At 38.2% G+C, this 20,589-nt stretch overlaps 1 protein-coding gene across 22 annotated transcripts in view; it reads left to right on the forward strand.

Annotated features, from left to right (window-relative positions):
- Positions 1-20,589, forward strand: part of ANKS1B (ankyrin repeat and sterile alpha motif domain containing 1B) — a 1,105,044-nt gene that overhangs the window by 774,055 nt on the left and 310,400 nt on the right. For all 22 annotated transcript variants that reach the window (XM_027592180.1, XM_027592182.1, XM_027592181.1 and 19 more), the window contains one exon: positions 16,438-16,536. In XM_027592180.1, the coding sequence (XP_027447981.1) occupies positions 16,438-16,536 (99 nt within the window). The remainder of the gene's footprint in view (positions 1-16,437; positions 16,537-20,589) is intronic.

Raw genomic sequence — 20,589 nt, forward strand, 5'->3', positions numbered from 1 at the left:
AGCCACCCTTGCTACTACTGCCCTAGTTGAGACCTTCATTGTCTCTTGTATTATTGCTACAAAAGCTTTTTAAACAGGCTCCAGCCTCACATCTCCAGTTTTATCCCTTCAAATCCACACTTCAAATAGCCACTGGTGTATTTTTTCTAAATTGTAAATCCAGTCATCTCATTTCTAGGTATAAAAGCACCCATTCAGGGGTGCCTGGGTGGCTCAGTTGGTTAAGCATCCAACTCTTGGTTTTGGCTCAAGTCATGACCCCATTGGTCATGACACTGAGCCCTGCATGGGGCTCCCCACTCAGGAGGGGCCTGCTTGGATGTTTTCTCCCTCCATCCCTTCACCCACTCATGCTCTCTTTCTCTCTCTCTCTCAAATAAATGAAATATTCAAAAAAATAAAAGAAAAACATTCATTCACAAACTGCCCAGAGCTATAGGATGAAGGCCACTTAGTATCCTAGTTGACAAAGCTAGCTACTTGGTCTTTCCCTGATTAATAGTAAACCACTTGCTGTTTTTCACTCTCACTACACTGTTTGTTGTCTCAGTGCCTTTGTTCATGTTATAACCCATCCATGCAATGCCTTCTCCTCCCTGCCTCTCCCATTTTTCTATATCCTGACTAACGTTTACTAATCACTTAGTAGGAAACAGAGATGTCACCTGCCCCAAAATGTCTTCCTTGATTCGTGCCTATGCCTTCAGAATTATGTATAGCCATAATTATTGCACTTGCTGTCACAAAAAATAATTACTTATTTATGTGCTGTCTTCCTCCCAGCTCCCACCCTCACTGACTGTGTTCCTTTAGGAGAGAGAGCATCTTAATCACTTTTGAATTCTCAATGCCTAACAAAGTATGTGCAGCATGATAAACACTCAGTACGTTATGAAAGGACAGTATAAATAAATGTGAGAATAAGAGAATAAGTGAATGAATGAATGAATGAATGAATAAAAGAGCCCCAGAAGACCAGGCAAATTACAATTATTTTCATAATTTTAAGCCAATCTCTAGAACTACAAACTGAATTTATATCTAGTTAATGGATAGTGAAGCATCATCCTTGGTAAGGTTAAATGACCTCCGTAGTTTCAAAGAGGATGGTCCCCATTTCTCCTTTTCTACCTTCTTAGAAAGATAAAGATAAAGCCACAGATAACTGGATAGAGAGTAAGCTGTTCATGGGTCAGTCCAACCACGCTTCCTAACTTAAGTTACAGATACTCCAGAGCTTACAGATACCTGTGGAGTGATGCAGGGACCAGGTGATTTTGCAGAACTTACACCCTGGGAGCATGTCCAACTACATAGTTTGTGGGATCCAGGGCAAAATGAAAATGTAGGACCCCTCATTAAAAAAGTGGGAGTAAAAGTGCCGTCAAAATTACCTAAAGGCTTTTTCCTTTCTTCCTTGTGTTTTTCCAAGCTTGTTATGGTGTTTTTTAATTTACTATTTATTTAGTATTCTGAGTAAAGAAAAATGAAAATTTTTTCTTATTAGCATGAATTTGGCCATTTGTTTTTATATTGTGAAATGCCAATTTTATTTTTATTTTTTTAAAAGATTTTATTATTTATTTGACAGAGAGAGAACACAAGCAGGGGGAGAGGCAAGCAGAGGGAGAAGGAGAAACAGGCTCCCCGCAGATCAGGGAAAGCCCGATATGGGACTCAATCCCAGGACCCTGGAATCATGACCTGAGCTGAAGGCAGTCGCTTAACCAACTGAGCCACCACCCAGGTGCCTGAAATGCCGATTTTAAACACAAATATCAAAGTATTTAATTTGTATGTAGAATCACCAAAATCACACAACTTTTATTTCATAGCTGTAATCCAAAGGGTGCCTTGAGACACCAAAAGAGACAAATACAAACCAAACTCAGGAAGGTTGAAAGTTGGAAGGAAGGAAGAAGTTTTCCAGGCAAGGGAGTGCTCCCAGGCAGAAGATACTTGCAGGGAGTGCAGACTCTCACAGGCACCTAGGACCCTGCCTCCTAATGCAGACACAAGTACCTCACTGCAGAGCCTGATATCTGCTGAGCCCCACCTTCCAACAGCCCTCTGACCAATGCCCAGCACCTTGAACTGGGCAGGGTCTGGGGAAGTCAAGCTAGGCATCTCCCTTTCCTAGGGGCCCATCATTTGAACCTATGGGAGACAGGGGACCTCCAAGGATTCTTAAATCTCTGTGTCAGGACATGTTTGTTACCTGGATCAAGGGTAGACTTTGGTTGACTGCCCACCAGACATGCCATGGTGCTGCCAGCCAGTGGGGGAATAAGAGACACTATACCCCACGCTGAGGTGCCATAGAGTATGAATGCCTAATTTCAACCCATCCTGTGCCAGGGCCCACAACCCTGCTGGAGGTAGAGAGCAGGGCATCAGCAGTTTTAGGACCAGGTAGAAAGGAGGCCAGGCAGGGCCCAGGGCCAGTGAGCCTAGGAAGCAGTGAAGAGCTTTTCAGTAGAACCCATCACTGAGTCATGATGAGAAACCCCAACACATACTCTATTGTCCTATCAGTCTTCATTTACAAAATTCAAAGCCAAAGAAAAAATGCTGAAGAATTTCAAGACAGCAACCACAGAGCATTAAAACCCCAAGCTCAGGGCCCTTCTGAGCCTGGGGCCCAGTGGGATGCCCAATTAAGTGACTTGCCCATGGCCAAAAAGCTAAGTAAATGGCAGAGCTAGGAATAAAATCTACATTTTTTTCCACCACACATGCTGCCTCTTTCAGAATAGACTATTTCTGGCAAAAACAACATGAAACTAGAAGATTTACAGCTCTATGTTCCTAACAAAAAAAAAAAAAAAAAAGAGAAAAAAAGTAGTTCCTAGCAGGCACGCTTTATTTTTAGCAATATTACTTTATAGTTTATGAAGCAATTCCATAAACATTATGTACCACATCCCTAAAAGGTAGGCGTCATTGGTATCTCCATTTTAAGACGAAGAAAGGAAGCTTACTTGCCTAGAGTCCCTCAGCTCTTAAAAAGCAAAACTGCAATGTGAACCCAGGAGCTCCAAATTTCATCCTCTTTATTAATCTCCAGTTCCTCAGTAGAGATCATGGGAAAGAGAGCTGATGCAGACCACGGGGCTAGTAAGGAGAAACTCCCCGCAGCTGATCTCTGTGAAGCGATTCCATGTAGAAGACACTTGTCTGGAAACTATGGGATGTGGGGGCATCTGGTTATCTGATCCCATCATCCCCCTTTATTGCCACCTCAGTTGTCACAGCAGCGCTACCACTTCCTGTGTGATCTCAGCCAAGTGTCTAGTTATCTCTCAATTTTACTTTTCTCACCTGTAAAATGTGAGTATTAATAATACTATCTATTTCATAGAATTTTTCTGAAGATTAAAGCAGTGTCCAGCCCACAGTCAACACCCAATGAATGTTGCCAGTCATTATTATTATTACTACTGTTATTATTATTAATTCAGTGGGTACACTTGGCTGAACCCAACCAAGTCCGTGTCCTCTCTCATTATTATATAAATGTCTATTAATACTTAACACTCATTTAAAGAGAATAACTTCCCCCATACAAGGAGAACTATTCTTCAAACAACTTGAGTATATGAGTAGATTTACTCCCAGCTAGAACCTCCAGAACAGATGCTGTGTTAAAAAGGAACATCTGGTCCAATTTTATCATTGTTCAGTTGAGAAAATGAAGTCCTAAGGAAGTTAAAAGACTTTTCCAAGTTTACACAGTTAATTAGTGATAAGTCAGGACTCCTAATTCGGTGCTCATTTCCAATGAATGTTGCTTCCGTAAGACTAAACATAACTACGTTGCTATCATTGCCTTGAAATATACCTCTGCTTTGTCATAATGCAGCATGCTTATGAGAAGTATATATTCTTCTTATTTTATTCATTGTAATTGACCCTGATAATCATTATAATGATTATTATACCATAGATAATGGTTTAAATTCATTTGTGCTCCTTGTACACATAAACCAAAACCTATACCAGTATTATTTTCACAGTGTGTTCTCTTTTTCCCTGTCGGAAAGGAAATATTTTTGAGCCATATGGGATCCTAATTCTCTGAATGCTTTTAGATTATCAGATGTCTCAACTGACAGTCCTGGATGAAAATCAAATCATGAGAATTTGCAAAACTGAAAAAAATTAAGAACATTTTGGTGTTATCATGTACCGGAAATTCCATCTTTATCCTTTCTTCAATTAGGAAAAAAAAATCAGACATCCTAAATATTAGAATTTTCAGCTCAAACTTTTCAACCCTTTTGCTACAAACTTACTTGGTGGTCCTTAGACTGGATATTTTTATAAACTTATGGTTCATATTTTTTTACTTAGTATTCATTCTTTCAAGCTTTTATTTTATTCAAAATTTCAGCAAAATCTAGGTAATAGGGAAGATGCAAAGATGCTTAAGTCATGATCATTTCTACCAAGAATTTTGCTATCCAGTGAAGAGTATAGGGCATATAACACCAAGTAGAAAGAAATAAGAGATTCTATGGCCTATTTAGCATCTGCTTTAACTTAGACAAGAGGTGTCCATTTTTAATAATGTTCAAATTAATATGAAGGAATTTATGATGGGTTTGGTACCAGTGAACTTCTCTCTTTAATTAGAAAAATTAGACAAGGGGACATTTAATAATATTCATCATGAGAAAAGGTGTCTCCTTTTCTCGAATATCTTGTTCTTGTTTAGTGAAGAAAATGACAGGAGGAAATGAGGAAAGAGTATCCTTAAGTATAGATGCCATACAGAGAACATGAGTGTTTGTGTGCCTTGCACAAATTTTCCCTTTGTATTCAACCCAAGGCCAAATGATGGAGCAACACAACTCTACAACAGCCCAAAGGACTCTTCTGAGTTGTGATTTCACTCAACGTTCTTTAACCCCTTGGTTGGGTTAGCCTCCTGCCTGTGTAACCCACAGTGACCATTTCCTCATACTTAATTCCAGTGCTGTTTTCTGTCTTAGTCCATGCGGGGTGCTATAACATAATACCATAGACTGCTTGGCTTAAAAACAGTAGCAACTTATTTCTCACAGTTCTGGAGGCTGCAAGTCCAAGATCAAGGCACCAGCAGATTTGGTGACTGATAGGGGCCCACTTCCTAGTTCATAGATGGCCATGTTTTCTCTGTGTCCTCACATGGCAGAAGGAGCAAGGGTGCTCTCTGAAGCCTCTTTTATACAGCACTAATTCCATTCAGGAGGGCTCTATCCTCAAGACGTGACCACCTCCGAAAGGCCCCACTTCCAAATATCATCACATTGGGAAATAGGTTTCAACATATGAATTTGGAGGGGACACAAACATACAGTGAGTTTCCCCAACACCACATTTTTTATATAAAGCAAGCCAAAACAAAGTTTTCATGGGGGAAAAAAATGTTTTCTACTGAAGACATTTCAAGAAAAATGTCTTCAAAACCAAAACTAAAACCAAAATAAATGTGAAGAAAAGTCAAGAATATTCTGGTCAACTGTTTCAATAGGGTAATCACCATTCACTGCCCACCAAAGGCATTCCAAGTTACTAAGGACCTAACCACAAACTTTGACATCTCAAGAGTTCAGGGAAGTCACACACCCAGGCCAACTTAACAAACCCCCCAAATGTTCTCACTATTTCTGCTCTGTTAAGATTATAATGTGCTCAAGTTTTAAGTGTAAAAATTCTTTCCTATAAAAACTCAAATTTATGTAAAAATGTGCTTCCTTTAGAACCACAATGACTATACAATCTCTGGATGCCTGTCATCTTCAATTAGAAGTTAAAAGCCACTCCCAGATTTAAAATCTGTCAACTCCATCAACACTTTGGTAATTTCACATCCAGGAAATGTGAACAGAAACCAAAATCCATAGGAAATAAATTCCTTCAGTAATTATTTCTGTGAGATTTCATAATTTTAAGTCAAAATTAGAACAAACAAATCTATACAAATCAGACACACACACACCCTCCCAATTTTGTTCTGATAACTTTCATTCTTTCTAATATCCTTCTCTATCCCTCTTCGTGGTTATCGCACCCAGGTCTGTCTAAGGTTAATTGTGAATACCCCTTATGACCTCTATTACATGCCATAATCCACATCCTCGTCATTATTTTCGTTAACAGATCAGCACTGGCCAGAGCCACTTGTATGCCAAATATGGAGACAGCTTTAAATTACCTTTCTTATTTAGGAACTAACTCTCCCATAATTCATACTTGCCTGCTTACAGATACCCAATAGGGTTATTTGTTTTTGGTGGTTAACCAACTGTGAACCCATCTCTGTCACTTTATATGAACAAATGACCAAACTCATCGGGGGAAAGTCCACAGCCACTTTCTTATGGACATACAAGGATACCAGGTGAATTTCTCCCTTTTAATCAGAAAAGCAAGTTTTTCCAGAAGTTCCCCAGTGGGCAAATTTTGTCACATGTCCACCCATAGCTTCAAGGGAGGTTGAAACAATTTCTCCAGCCTCCATAGTAGAAGATAGCAGGGGAGAAGGGGATCAGCCTACCAACAATGTCTACAACTTAGAAATAAAAATGCTGAGTCCAAGGAGTATGGATGTTTACATTTTAATAAATATTATTCAATCTCTATCCACAGTTGTATCAATTTAGACACTATATCAAAGACCATTCTGACTTTTATCTTTGCCATCTGGCTTTTCTTTCTGATTCAAACGAAAGATTATATTTAGCTTGGAAATTTGACTCCCCAGTGAGGCCAGTTCCTGTGGTTCTCCAACAGGTCATATTTCATCCCATTTTCCTCAGATTTCAGTGTCTCCAGGCTATCGTTTCAATTCAGGCTGTTGAGTTCAAGTTCCATGTCACCCAATTCCTCCATCCATTCTTCACACCATAGCCAGAGTATAGTAAAAAATATAAGTCAGTTTATGTCCTTCAGTGTTTCCCATTGCACTTAGAATAAAATCAAAGCCCTTATCAGGATCCCCATTAATGTATGCCCTGTCTCCCCTCCAATGTCCTCTTCTCTCTCAGTCACTATATTTAGTCTTATTAGCCTTCTGTCTATTCCTAGAATCTGTCTCTTTTCCCACCTCAGTGCCTTTGTACCTGCTCTTCCTTCTACAATGCCCTTCTAATGACTCTTTCTGTGGTTTGGTTCTCCTTTTAATCCCTCATGTCTCAGTTTACATATCACTTTCTCAGGGAGGCTTTCCTGACCATTCTTTCTAGCATAAATCTCCTTTGTATTTTTTTTTTACCACAGCACTGTATTAATTTTCCTTAAAGCAATTTTTACTAGACATGTGAACCTGGGCAAATTATTAATCTCTGTGTCTTCAAGTCCTTATTTGTAAATAAGGGTAACAACTGTACCAACCTCAGGGTTTTTTGTAAACAATAAAGTAAAGTTCTTAATATTTCTTGGCCTATATAAAACTTTGCTAAATAATAATTATTTGCATTATTTTTTGTTTGGTTATTTTCCTGTTTTCCCCACTAGACTATAAACTCTAAAAGCAGAGGGACCTTGTCTGCTCTGTTCTCAGTGTGTCTCAGGACCCAGCCTAGTACCTGGCACATAGTAAGTGCTCACAAAATATTAGGTGAACAAATATATGTTGAATAAATGAATTAGTGGCAAGTCCTACCTCAGTGGAAGCTCTGATTGTGGATTGGACTCTGCAAACTCATTTTCAGTGTTCAGTAGCCTCTTCTGTAAGCCTTCCAGATTAAACAAATAAAAATATACAATTCTAGGTAAATTGGAATTTCTGTGTTTTATCTGGCAACCCTACTTTCCTCACTACCACCTCCACCCTTAATAAGCAATACTTTCTCTCTCTCATTCTCTCCCTCCCTGCTTTCTCTTCCTCTTTGCTCCTCTCCTCCTACATTTATTTGACTATTTCTGAATATAGTTCAGTATCAGGTAACCTCATCATCCTTAAATCTGTAGATATCCACTCCTTGAGGACAACCATCTCTTTGATGGATTAATGAGCGCCTTTATGACCGGTCTCCCAATTCCCACAGGACTAAATTATCCACCTTCACCGTGACAGGCTCCTTCAGCCAGGATAGCCTTCTCAGGGGACTGCACTGACTCTTTTCTCTGGATTCAGAATATATTAAGTTAGGGACACAAATGTCCTTGATACATTCCCAGGCATTTTCTACCTTATTGGATAATTTTCCAACATCCTGGCCTTGAAAGAGACCTAAAGAAAAGAAATCCAACATGTCCTTTCCCAGTTGACCAGACAGGTAGTTTGACAAGGGCTCTACAGAAGAGCTGAGAAGTGCCAAGTTGATGCCATGCTGTTATTTTCCACCTCCCAGCACAGTCCTGGCTCAGACATGAGAAGTTACTTGGTGCTTTAGCCAGACTCTTGTCACTTATATTAACATGCTCTAGATTGCGCTAAGGCAGTTGGAAGAACTAACTGCTTAACCTTTCAGAAGGTAAATAATTTATTTGAAACAAAATGTGTTGGGAGAAACCATGGCAGTCACTTCCAGTGGTCTGTCAATATATATGAAAGGCTGTGGTGAAAATAGCAACACAGGAGTTACTTCTCAGCAGTGTTACACATCCATTGACTGGAATCTCCATCCAGAAAATGTCCTCTACTGAACATTTGGTTCCTTCACTGTAGCAAAAGAAATATGGGTGTCACAGTCTGAAAGAGTAAAACATTGATCCCAGATCCATTGTATTTTAACTGTGTGAACTAGCTAGATGGTTTCACAGCTCTGGGGCTCAGTTTCCTTGTCTGTGATATGAAGGTATTGCCTCCTAGCTTAGAACCCTGAGGTAAGGTTTCTAAATAAGGTAGACAAAGTACCAGGTACTCAGTGAGTGCTCAGTGGCTGCTAGTTAACATTAATCATTTTAGGCACTTCTTTTCTGCTTCAGAGTATGTGGCTGTGTTGGTTATACTCGGGAGCAGATTGTCTTTGTTTCTCCAGAGAGGAGCTTCCTTTTAGAGCTCTGTATCACCAGTGAGAGACCACTCGCAAGAGGAGCCTGTCGTAAACACAAAGGTGCCATGTTCCTCTTCTGTTAAGGGCAAGGTGTCCAAACTAACCTAACTGCTGCTCATTTTTCTCTTATAAGGCAGTGGAGAATGTTCAGCATATTAGATAGAAGAACAAAACTCAGATACCTGCCAAGATTATGTACGGCCTACCCAAGGAAAAAAAAATTTTTTCAACGTCACAGCTTGTGATTGGAAAAGGACACAAGACAGCTGCTAACTGTTTTCATCTCCACTTTTGGCATGTTCTTCTAATAGCTCTCCTGTCACAGTCTGCAGCACAGTGTGAACTAAAGGAATAAGATTGAGGTGCCCCCCCCCCAGCCCCAGCCCCACCCCCTGCCCAGATTCAGCTATTGGGAAAGACCATTTAAAGAATTTAATATCCGCCCTATCCCTTTGGGAATGGTGTAACCCAGCTAGACACCACGCTTCAAAAGAGAGAGGGAAGTTAAAGCTTTGCGGTTAGTTAGGGACCGTTTAGACAAGAACCCCCCCCCGCCCAGGTCCCTGCCAGCCCTGATTCCATGATTCCGTGAACAGAGAGGACTGGAGCAGAGGAGGGAAGAATAGGTCAGACAGCTTTCCAAATTCTGTTCTATAAAGAAAGATTCACTGTTGCTCAAACGTTGTGAAATCAAACATAAAATATGTTGGAGCACTTGCTTTTCAAATGTGAGTTTCATGCGGCTCTAAAGCAAAATGCAAATGGCTTTAGGTCTTGCCACATTTTTTTGCTGAACATTTTCTCTCCTACACTAACCCCACTGGAGGCAGTATCGGGTAATAGTTAGGCTCCTATTAGCTAAGGGAGTACATTAAGTACCCACCTCAGAGAGCTATGGTGAGATTAAATAAGATAATATGTCTAAGGCATTTAGAACAGTGCCCGATGGGGTGCCTGGGTGGCTCAGTCGGTCAACTGTCTGCCTTCCGCTCAGGTCATAATCTCAGGGTCCTGAGATCGAGCTCCACATGAGGCTCCCCGCTCAGCAGTGAGTCTGCTTTTTCCTCTCTCGGTCTCACTCTCTCTCAAATAAATAAATAAAAATCTTCAAAAAAAAAAAAAAGGTCCTGGCACAGAATAGGAACTCAGTAAGTGTGTAATTTACTTTATGTTTACACCAACTGCAATTGGTATGAAAATTGAAAGAAGACAGTAGGTGTTCATAAGCCTCATATTTTCATATGCATGTATCTGGAAAAAAGTAAAAACATACAAATAAGTTTTGTTCACAACCTCGTTTCTTCTCGTAAGACTGGTGGATTAATATCCTTAAAAATGAATAGGCTTCCTCTTGCATCTGTGAAACTTGACCAAGACAGTACAATTTACTGTATAAATGACTTTGAAATCTTATACATAATTCTAAAATCTACATGAACACACTCAAATGAATTAGAATTATAACTTATGAAATCATCAAAACTTGCTCACTACTTTAACAAATAAATACCTGAATACTTAAATTCCTTTTTCTCTCTCTCTCCATAGCTTCAGAACAGATGTTTCAAAGGGGAAATAGACTTGAAAAGTAAGAGGGAAAAACTGGTAGTATAAAACTCATTATAATCATGTGAGCTATAAATACTAATCTTAAAAAAATAATTCTAAGATATAGATTACTTATTAAAATATATACTCTATGTATATAAGATGCTCTCTAACTTATTGCTCAATAATGTGACATTTATTTGAATCAATGATCCAAATGGTCTAAAGAATCTAAGAAACTCTTCATAAGCTAAGAATGTGAAAATCTAATCAAGTTGTGAACAAGAAATTCCATTGCAATAGACAGAATATTTTCAAATGGAGGGCTAAGATAGAGAGGTAAAAAAAATACTGTTTTCTTCCACTGTCATTTCATTCATGTAATAAAGGGAATTAAAATTGGAAGAAACACACACACACAAAATTTTTTTTAATTTTAAAAAATAAAATTAGAAAAAGCACATCATCCATTATCTGATTACTTATGGTAACCCATGTTTCCATCTGATAAACAAAATAAAGCTTTCCAACATTGATAGGGAAATTATAAATCTGGGACTTATCCCAATAGTTACCATCCTAATCATGCAGAAAAGACACATTTGGCTTACTTGTAGGTTGATATCAAATTGACTCAAAGAAGCTAAGAGGTACATTATTCCAAGAATTTTATATATAGTTTTATGCCACCACATCATTTATGCTGTAAAAATATTAAAATAGACTAAAATATGTGTTTCTCCATGTGTGAGTTTGCAAGATTTTGCTATCATTCTATTATACAAATATTCTATTTTAAATATTCCAGGCCACACAAATTGTGGAGAAGAATCTAGTTTGGCTAATTATAGAGCAAAAGAAATTTTCTCCAAATTGACAGAATCCTCTCCATTTTTTCAGTCTTGAACTGGAGAGAGAGAATAAGTAACATCCAACTTAAGCTTATATTAAAAAGAAACAAATTCCCTATGGTCCTTAAACATGTTTCCCTAGCATCTGTAGAGATTTATTATATATAATATGCAACATGAAGGAAAGTTTGCTAAATGAATATGCTATGGAATTGAGGTTATAAAAATAAGAGGACTTTTCAAGCTGGAGTTCTGAGAGACAGAAGTGATCAGTTTAGATATATTTGAGAGATGATTTCAATAAATAGCTGTTATATTTCTCATGGAGCATTAAGTACAAAACACTACTTTTTATTCTATTTGGTCACCTTGTTAGTATATCACAGCTGAAAAAAAATCCAATAATATAAAATATTCTCCCCAGGGTCAGAGAAACTTCAGTTTTCAGCTCTCAGAGCATAAAATCTGTTATTTTTCCTCATTCCATGATATAAGAAAGCAACAAAGACCCCCTGGATTAGATATTTCTTGTCAGTAAAAGAACAGCTCTTCTAAAAATACTGTCTTGGGCCTTTGATCCTTCCAGTAAGTCATTAACTAAGCAACTTTATCTACTGATTATTATTCCCTAAGTGCCTTGTGCAATGTGCCTGGTAGTGTGCTAAGAAAATAAAAAATTTGATTTGTCATTTTGATAGCATAGATTTCTAGTCCCATAAGAAACACTAATGAAAATAGAACTACTACTAATTTGTTTTAATAACTGAAAAATTCGAAGAAAATTTGCTAAACATCTTCAATTTTATGTTCATGAACTTTGACTGAGAAGCACATCAATTATATCCTAAGGATGACCCATGAGTATTTCTGACTCCCTGTTCTGATTCCCTATCAGTCCCCATTTTTTTTTCTCCTATCTGTGTGATTCAACTACAGTTTCAATGTCTTTAATTGTGGAGAAGTGCTGTCTAATAGAATTTTCTTTGATGACGGAAATATTCTCTATTTGTGCTGTCCAGTAGTGTAGCCACCAGCCACACGTGGCCAATGGATTTTTTGAAATCCAGTTTGAAAAGAATCAACTAGATATGGCAACTGAGAAGTCTTTCTCAACATTTGCCAGAGAAACTCTATGGAGTTAGTCGGGGTAAAAGCATATTGCAGTGGGTTGAGGAGTAAATGGGAGATGAGGAAGTAGAGGCAGTATGCATACTGGGGATGAGGAGGTAGAGAGTGAGTGCAGTGTAGTAGTTGATTAAGCAGTAAGACACACATAATGGAGCTCTACTCCAAAAATCTTTGATCTGGCAGTCATGTGAATGGAGGAGGGAGAAAGCTAGAGTTTACATTCAGCTGTTATTGGGGGCGGGGGGAAGGATAAGCTGAGATTTTCTAACATTTAGCGAAAGCAAGTCATAACATGAGAATAAATTTCAACTCCCCAGGAAGAATGGAAATGTTTATTGTCTTTGATGGCACATCTGTTACCCAAGTGCAAATGAAATGGTTAGTTGTAAGATTTGAAATATTTAATTTTTCTCTGAAAAGCTGTAAGAATCCACGATATTACAGAATGAAGGTATTTTGTCGTTTCTTTTAATAATAAATGTTATAAGTTCCTACCTAATACTGAGATTAATTTGTTCCAAAAAAGTGCATTCTTGTATTTCTCTATAATTACAGTTGACCCTTGAACAATGCAGAGGTTTAGGGTGCTGACCACCCCCTCACCCCAGTTGCCCCATGCAGCCAAACATCTGCACATAACTTTTACCTCTCCCAAAATTTAACTACTAATAGCCTACTGTTAACAGGAAGCCTTACTAATACATAAACAGTCGATTAACACATATTTGGCATGTTATGAATATGATATACTGTATTCTTACAATAAAGTAAAATAGAGAAAAGAGAATGTTATTAAGAAAGTCATAAGGAAGAGAAAATAGATTTGCAGTACTATACTGTATTTATTGGAAAAAAAATCAAGGTTTAAGTGGACCCACACAGTTCAAACCCATGTTGTTCAAAGGTCAACCATACTTCTTAAAGCTAACTTTAGGTTGCAAGTTCTGAAATACTAAAATGTAGTTGCAATGTAAATGTAACTTCAAATTATACAATCTATATTTACATATAAGGATACTAATCAAAAGTTAGAAATGACTGAAATCATAGCATTTTAGAACTTGAGTATTCATTGAACTGCATTTTACGAGTGAGGACCATGAGACCTAGAAATAATATATGACTTAGCTAAGTTTACCCAAACAAGATTCGGACCCAGATCTTTAGACTCCAAGCCTGGTGGTGTTTCAAAAAAAGACTGGCTAGATGATGCACCAGGATATTTTTGGTGTCTCTATATATTGCAATAAGAGAGAAAATAGAAAATCTCTAACAGCATGCCTCATTGGGGACAGTGAATCCTTTTCTTTACATTTCCACAATTAGTACCATTTCCCCTTGGGCACATTCTCACCATTTGCACTGTGCTTCCCAAATTTTCACTCATTTTTCAAAAGTGTTTGGTAATTATTCCATATGCTAGGAAATTTGACCCAAAGAGAAGATGTCTAACTTCCCTACAATTTTTCAAAAAGGTTCCTCCTACTGAAGGTAAGAGAAAGATGGTATATTGGTAGTTTAGAGGAAAAATAGTGGTTTTAAGGATTTAATCCTTCATATCATTTCAGTATTCAAATACTGAAATCAAATTTTCAGGATTACCTGTAGATAGTAGGTATCTATAATTACTGAAGCAGAAGACACACTGACAGAAGACAAACACAGACACACCAAAGAATGTGTGTGAGCTAATGTTGTGGGCTGCTAATTTAGCCCATGGAAAAGCTGGTAATGGTCTAACACATAGATGGACAAAGTTTTTTGTTTCTTGTTTTTTTTTTCTGTTTTTGTTTTTTAAGATCCTTTTAACTCCTTTTGGAAACACTTTAAAGACTAAAAATCAAATACAGAATGGTATCATATATCCTACTCAGGACATACTGGTCCATTTCTGGAAATAATAATGCTTTCTCAAAATGAAGCCGTTTATATTCTTAGCCATGCTCTATTGTGTGCACAGAGTAATTTCTTGAGAGCAATGTTTCCTGTGGCATTTTGCCAAGACTGCCTTTATTTGTTTTTCATTAGGCTTTTCATTATCATGCTGCTATATACCTGGATCGTTCTGCCTCCTCTGAGAAGGCCAGGGTAGCTTAAGCATAGGAATGATATCATGAGTAGGTGGAATGTTTTTGCCCAGTGAATGCCCATTTTAAATCTCAAGCTATGGTACCATTCTTATGGCTTTAATCTTTCTAAGAACAATCAATTATCCATTTATAATGTAGTCTGATATTAAATTGTTTATATTCATCTATTCTGTCCCTGTACAGGGAAAGATATTGGTCTCACTTTGTATCATATAGACAGGCCCATCCTCCTTTATTACCTCAGGAAAAGACATCGTGATTCACCACCATTGTCCAAGCCTGGAACTATTATGTGTTCTGCATTTCTCCATCATTACATGCATTCAGTCACTGAGTCAAACTCCTTGATAGTTTCAAACCCACCCATATCTTTCTATTTCCCATGACCACCACTACCTCAGTCTAAGCCCACATTGTCTCTAGAACAACTGTGGTAGCTCCTAATGGTCTCCATGCTCCCAGGATTGCCCTTTCAAATTCATTCTCTTTTGCTTTAAATATCTGTCAGTACCCATTGCTCTCCATAAATATGTGTTCTGTAATTTCTACTCATAGTGTTTTTGTTACACATTAATAAGACAGTTTGATTTGTCCAGAAAAGGAGTGATCTGAATTCTGAACTTCTCTATAGACCCCTCAATTTAAACACTAGCTTACAAGCTACAAAAGACTAAAATTTAGGGACAAAATAAACAATCTATAAATTTTTGTATTAGAATATTAATCAGAGGCCTAAAAAAATCATTGAAATCAAAGAATTTCAGGACTAGACTAGTCCTTGGAGATCGTGTGGCTCAACTTTGTGATGCTATAGGTAAGGAAACTGAGGCCCAGCCACTAAATTGATCTAAAACTTAACTAAATTGATCTTTGTAAATTTAGAATCTCATATGTAACTCCTGTTTTTACCATCTATCCATGGCTCCCCGTTATGGTCAGGATGAAGCCTGAATTCCTCAGCCTGGCATACAATGTGCATATAGTCTGTCTTCGGCTTAGCTTGCCAGCCTTACCTTTTGTTCCTCTCTCCAACTCATCCAAGAACCCAGTGCTTCCTAATATGCTATGTTCTTTCTCACCCACAGGACGCTGTACATAATTTTTCTTGTGTCCTTCCTCTGTTGAGTGCTAAGTCCGAACCATGCTTCAGATATCTGATCAGACATCATCTCCGCTGAAAACACCCCCCAGATTCCCTTGGGGTTCCCAAGCATGTGTCACCATCATAGCACATTCACAGCATTCTACCTGCCTTTGAAAATCTGTTTCCATCCCTGGACTAGAAAGAATAAAGACAGTTGTGGGCAGGGACCTGCAAATTATTCATTGTTGTATCCCCATATCTTGATCAGATGTCTGGCATTCAATATTTTAAGATTAATTATTAATTCCCAATTTTAACTAGCCTAGTATATTTCAATTTTTTAATCAGTCCTCCTCTCACAATCTGTTTTCAGGGGAAGAAAAAACTGATTCATTCATGTCAACATATAGGTAGATCACTGAAGATCCTAAAGGGCAACTCTTCTCAAAAGCATTCACATTTTTAGGGAAACAGAGTTTTAGGTCACAGAAATGAATCCCCAATGCAGATAACCCAACCATAAATATTGAGCCATAAGAGCATTTCTGAGAGGAAGGAAGCTTTCCCAGCACCTTCACCTCAGTCACATAGGTGACCTCCTACTTGCCCTCACCCTCATAGAAGAATGACTCTGTTTTCGTTTGTAAAAATCAGCTCACTTGTTGGTTATTTTTCTCTGCATTAAATAAATCATTATTTACCCATAGTAAAAATACCTAATTTAACTTGTAACATTTCTGGGTTTGTTTCAGGGAAGCAATGTTATGGAAGATCAGGATTTGTTGGAAATTGGAATCCTTAATTCTGGGCACAGACAAAGAATTCTACAGGCAATCCAGCTTCTTCCAAAGGTAAGCAATGCTTTTTTAGCCTGGCCCTATATACAGCAGTCTTCAGACCAGATGTGAAAGGGCTGTTAGTACTTAGGACACCATCTCTACATATTGATTAAACTCCCCAAAGCAGTTCTTCTTAGGTCCAGTGAAATGTTCAGACTCACAAGACTACTGTGGGCCAAACTTGGCTTTAGGTGGATGAGAAGGATGTCATACAGGAAACACCACTGACCAGCAGGGCGCCTTCAGGGGTTCTCTTCAGTGCGAGTCCTTATATTGGTACAAACATCAGTCCACGTCCCTCAGGTGACAGCTCAGGTATAAGAAGACAAGATCAATATTGGGTGGGTGTGGGAATGTTCCTGAATTAAAAGCCTCATGCCCCATGAGAGGCATTATCTCTTGTACAACTCCACAGACTTAGCCTTCAGGGGCAAGGAATCTGCCTAATTACAAGAGTCATCACTCAAGGAAGACCAAAGTATCACATCCCCATCAGGTATTTATAGTTAATGTATAAATCCTCCCAGTCTAGATGCAGTTTGCCAACCAACATGTCCTTTTAACTGTAAGCACTATGTTACCTAGCAACAGAGTTGACCTTCTGTTTCCAGATAAGGTTTCATAGGAGCCTAAAGCAAGAGGTAGGATCTGAGTACTGATCTTCAAGATAATGTAGGACTTTAAATGATAAGGAAAAGGAAAGCATTTCACGGATCAGCAGAAATCATATAAATATAAATATAAATTGCCAAAAGTATTAGGGGAATAGTGATACTGTGTGATTTAAAATGCAATGGGATTTACCTAACAATGTGAATGTCCTTAATCATTGCCATTAAATTGTACACTTAAAAATGGTTAAGGTGGTAAATTTTATGTTTTTTTATTTCACCACAGTTTTTTAAATAATTTAAAAAAAAAAATCCAGTGTGATTAAACAATTAGAGAGTGGAGAGTATAGTCAGAGATAAAGCAGAAAAAGTAGGTTGGGTCAGTCTATGTCAGGCTAAGGAATTTGAAATTTGTTCTGTAGGCTCTGGGGAACAGACATGACTGGACTGCTTTAGGCCAGTCAATTTTGGAGGCAGTATACAATAGGCGAGAAGGAGGGAAAGTTGAAGTAGGGTCAACCAGCTGGGAAAAGATTCAGGGGGCAAGACTGGAAGCAGATGAACAGTTAGACTTGCACCTAAATGTATGAACTTACCATATATTTTGTATTCTCCTCTGCTCTTTTCCTTTCTAATGAGGCTATAATTTCTCCTTAGAACAAGAAAGATAAATATTAACCACTGTTTCTAAGGAAGTGATCTGATGAAATTTGCCAACTGACAGTGAACTGGGTGTCTACTAATAGAAGCTTAACACTTTTGCAAATTCAAGGAGAGTTACGCATACAAAGGAGTTTGATCATACAGTTTTCTACAGTAAAAGGAAAACAATAAAGTGGCCTTAGAACTAATTCAGAAGTAATTCTTATAAGCCTATTGTTCACCTCACTACTTTTGTATCTTAAAATATTACTTCCTCAGCAAGTTTGCTCCTCATTCTCTGCAAGGACTTCTACACTGCTGTACCACCAACACTGAGCTCAGTGTGCAGCCCGTGGTAGGCACTCAATAAATCAATAAGTGACTACCCTCTTGTCACAAGCCTGCCTGTCAAGTTCAGCTCAAATAGTTCCATATCACTTCCTTTATAAAACTTCCCCTAAATGGAACCACTTCTCTCACCTTGGTGATTATCACCCTAGTCCAAACCAACCACCATTAACTGGACTGCCACAACAGGTTCTATCTGTCATCTCTAGGTTAGACTACTGGAGTCAATTTCTCATTGGTTCTCTCTAGCTTGGATAATTCATAGATACCTAATCTCTGTCCTGGTTACCTTTCTTACCACTCTACATTTGAATTTCCACACAGCATCCAGAATAGTCCTTCTCAAATGTAAATCAGATCACGCACACTCTGTTCAAAATCTCCAATGGAGGGTACCTGGGTGGCTCAGATGGTTGGGCATCTGCCTTCGGTTCAGGTCATGATCCCGGGGTCCTGGAATTGAGGCCCGCATTCGGGGTCCCTGCTCAGCGGGGAGCCTGCTTCTCCCTCTGCCTCTCTCTATCTCTCATGAATAAATAAATAAATAATCTTAAAGAAAATAAAAATAAAATAAAATCTCCAATGGATTCCCTTCTCACTTAGAATAAAATCTTTATCACAGCCTACAGAAGTCAATAGGCTCTGGCCCCTTCCCACCTTCATGGCCTCATCTCTCACTCTCCCATTTTCCTCAACTCTAGTTATATGGTTTCTTTTTGTTCCAGAATATACCAAGCTCATTTTTGCCTCAAGGGCTTTCCATACTGGTCTCTTTGCCTAGAAAGACTTTTATTCAAATTTTCATACCCTTGTTCCTATACATCATCAAATCTCTACTCAGCTGCTGTCTCCTCACTGAGGCCTTCGTGACCTCAATGTCACACTCACATACTATCACTGTCCTTCATATTACCCCACTTTAGTTTCTCCGTGGCACTTATGGCTACCTGAAGTTATATTATTTATGTGTTTGTTTTTTCCTTATTTTTCACCTCTCCCCCAAGATGGAGGGTCCATAAGCTCAGGGACCTTGACTATCTTGTTCCTTCCTATATACCCAGCCCCTACAGCAGTGCTAGTCATATCATAGGTGGTCAAAAATGTTTGTAGAAGGCAGTAATACACTGCTGTCTCTTTCCTCTGAGATTTGATAGCTCTGCCTGTTCTGAAGGTACTAATAATACTCTACCACTTCCGCCTTAGAAACATCCTGAAGGCAGAGACAGTATCACATCCATCCTTGAATTTCCCAGTGTGCTTAGCTCAATACATGTGCATTTAAAGAATAAAAGAATGAGCGACTGAATGAATATTTTCCTCTCGTTATTCAAATATACATTTTTTCAAATCAAAGAGTGCCTCAATCTTAAGATAGATCCGTAATTGTGTATATGCCATTTGATAATGAGAACAAAAGAACCTGAACTCGGAATTATTTGGAGAACAAATGGAGTGTTTATTTTTAAGACAGAATATCATTCCCATTAGAGAAAACAATATAACAGAAACAATACAAAATTAAGCTTTTATCAAGAGGCTGATGCGAAAGTGCTTACTATGCACCCAAATGAGTAGAGAATATGTAAAAACATCCAAACACGTGTTCAGCAGCACAAACAGAATGTTATAATGCTACAAATTGATGCTTTGCCTTCTTAGGTAATGAGCCCAATCTTCAGATGGTTAATAGTGTAATTTTACTGCCAGCACATTCATTTGCATTCACTCTAACTTTGCACTGCTGCAAAAGGGACACTGTGTCTCTTTGTTTTGTTTATGCAATTTTAGTCTTCAGAATATCTGTGTTCTTCATCTGTCATGAAAAATATTCCATGATTGCTACCTGAAATCCTTTAATTAACATACTGTGTTTTGGAATCCCTGAGATTGTTCCTAAACAGAGAAAAGGTGGTTTGCTAAATGCAATCTTGATCTGTTAGCACACTTCAAGGCATGTTTTTCATGCTTTATTTGTATTTGTTGTTTCAAGTTTCAAAGACAAAAGTTTATTCCTTTGGTAAGAATAGTTTTTCTGTAATATGCCCTTTATAATATTGAAATATTCACCAATGCAAAGGTCTGCATGTTCTCAAGTACATTTGATACATCAAACTCATGGAAGGTATTCTAAGCATAGACATAGTTAGAACAGTAAGCACATTAATTCCTCTCTTCCACTCATAATTTCCCTCTGTCTTTTGTAATGCTTGACCTTTAGTAGCAAAGCTCAATTATTCATTTTCACCTGGTGTCCACTTTCCTCACCAACCCCAGCTCAGTCTTTTCTTAGGTCTAAAAGTTTCCCAGAACTTCTGAAGATCAAATTTCACCCTTTTCTCTTTTTAAGAAAGGAAACATACCAAAAGTTTCATGAGAAGGTGGCTTGTTTTTACTCCCCTAGAAACTGTTAGCATCTTGGACTTTTTCTGTCCCCTAGACTTGGGGAAATAATCTGATTACTTGT

Source organism: Zalophus californianus, chromosome 9 (genome assembly GCF_009762305.2).
Source record: "Zalophus californianus isolate mZalCal1 chromosome 9, mZalCal1.pri.v2, whole genome shotgun sequence".
Lineage (NCBI taxonomy): Eukaryota > Metazoa > Chordata > Mammalia > Carnivora > Otariidae > Zalophus > Zalophus californianus.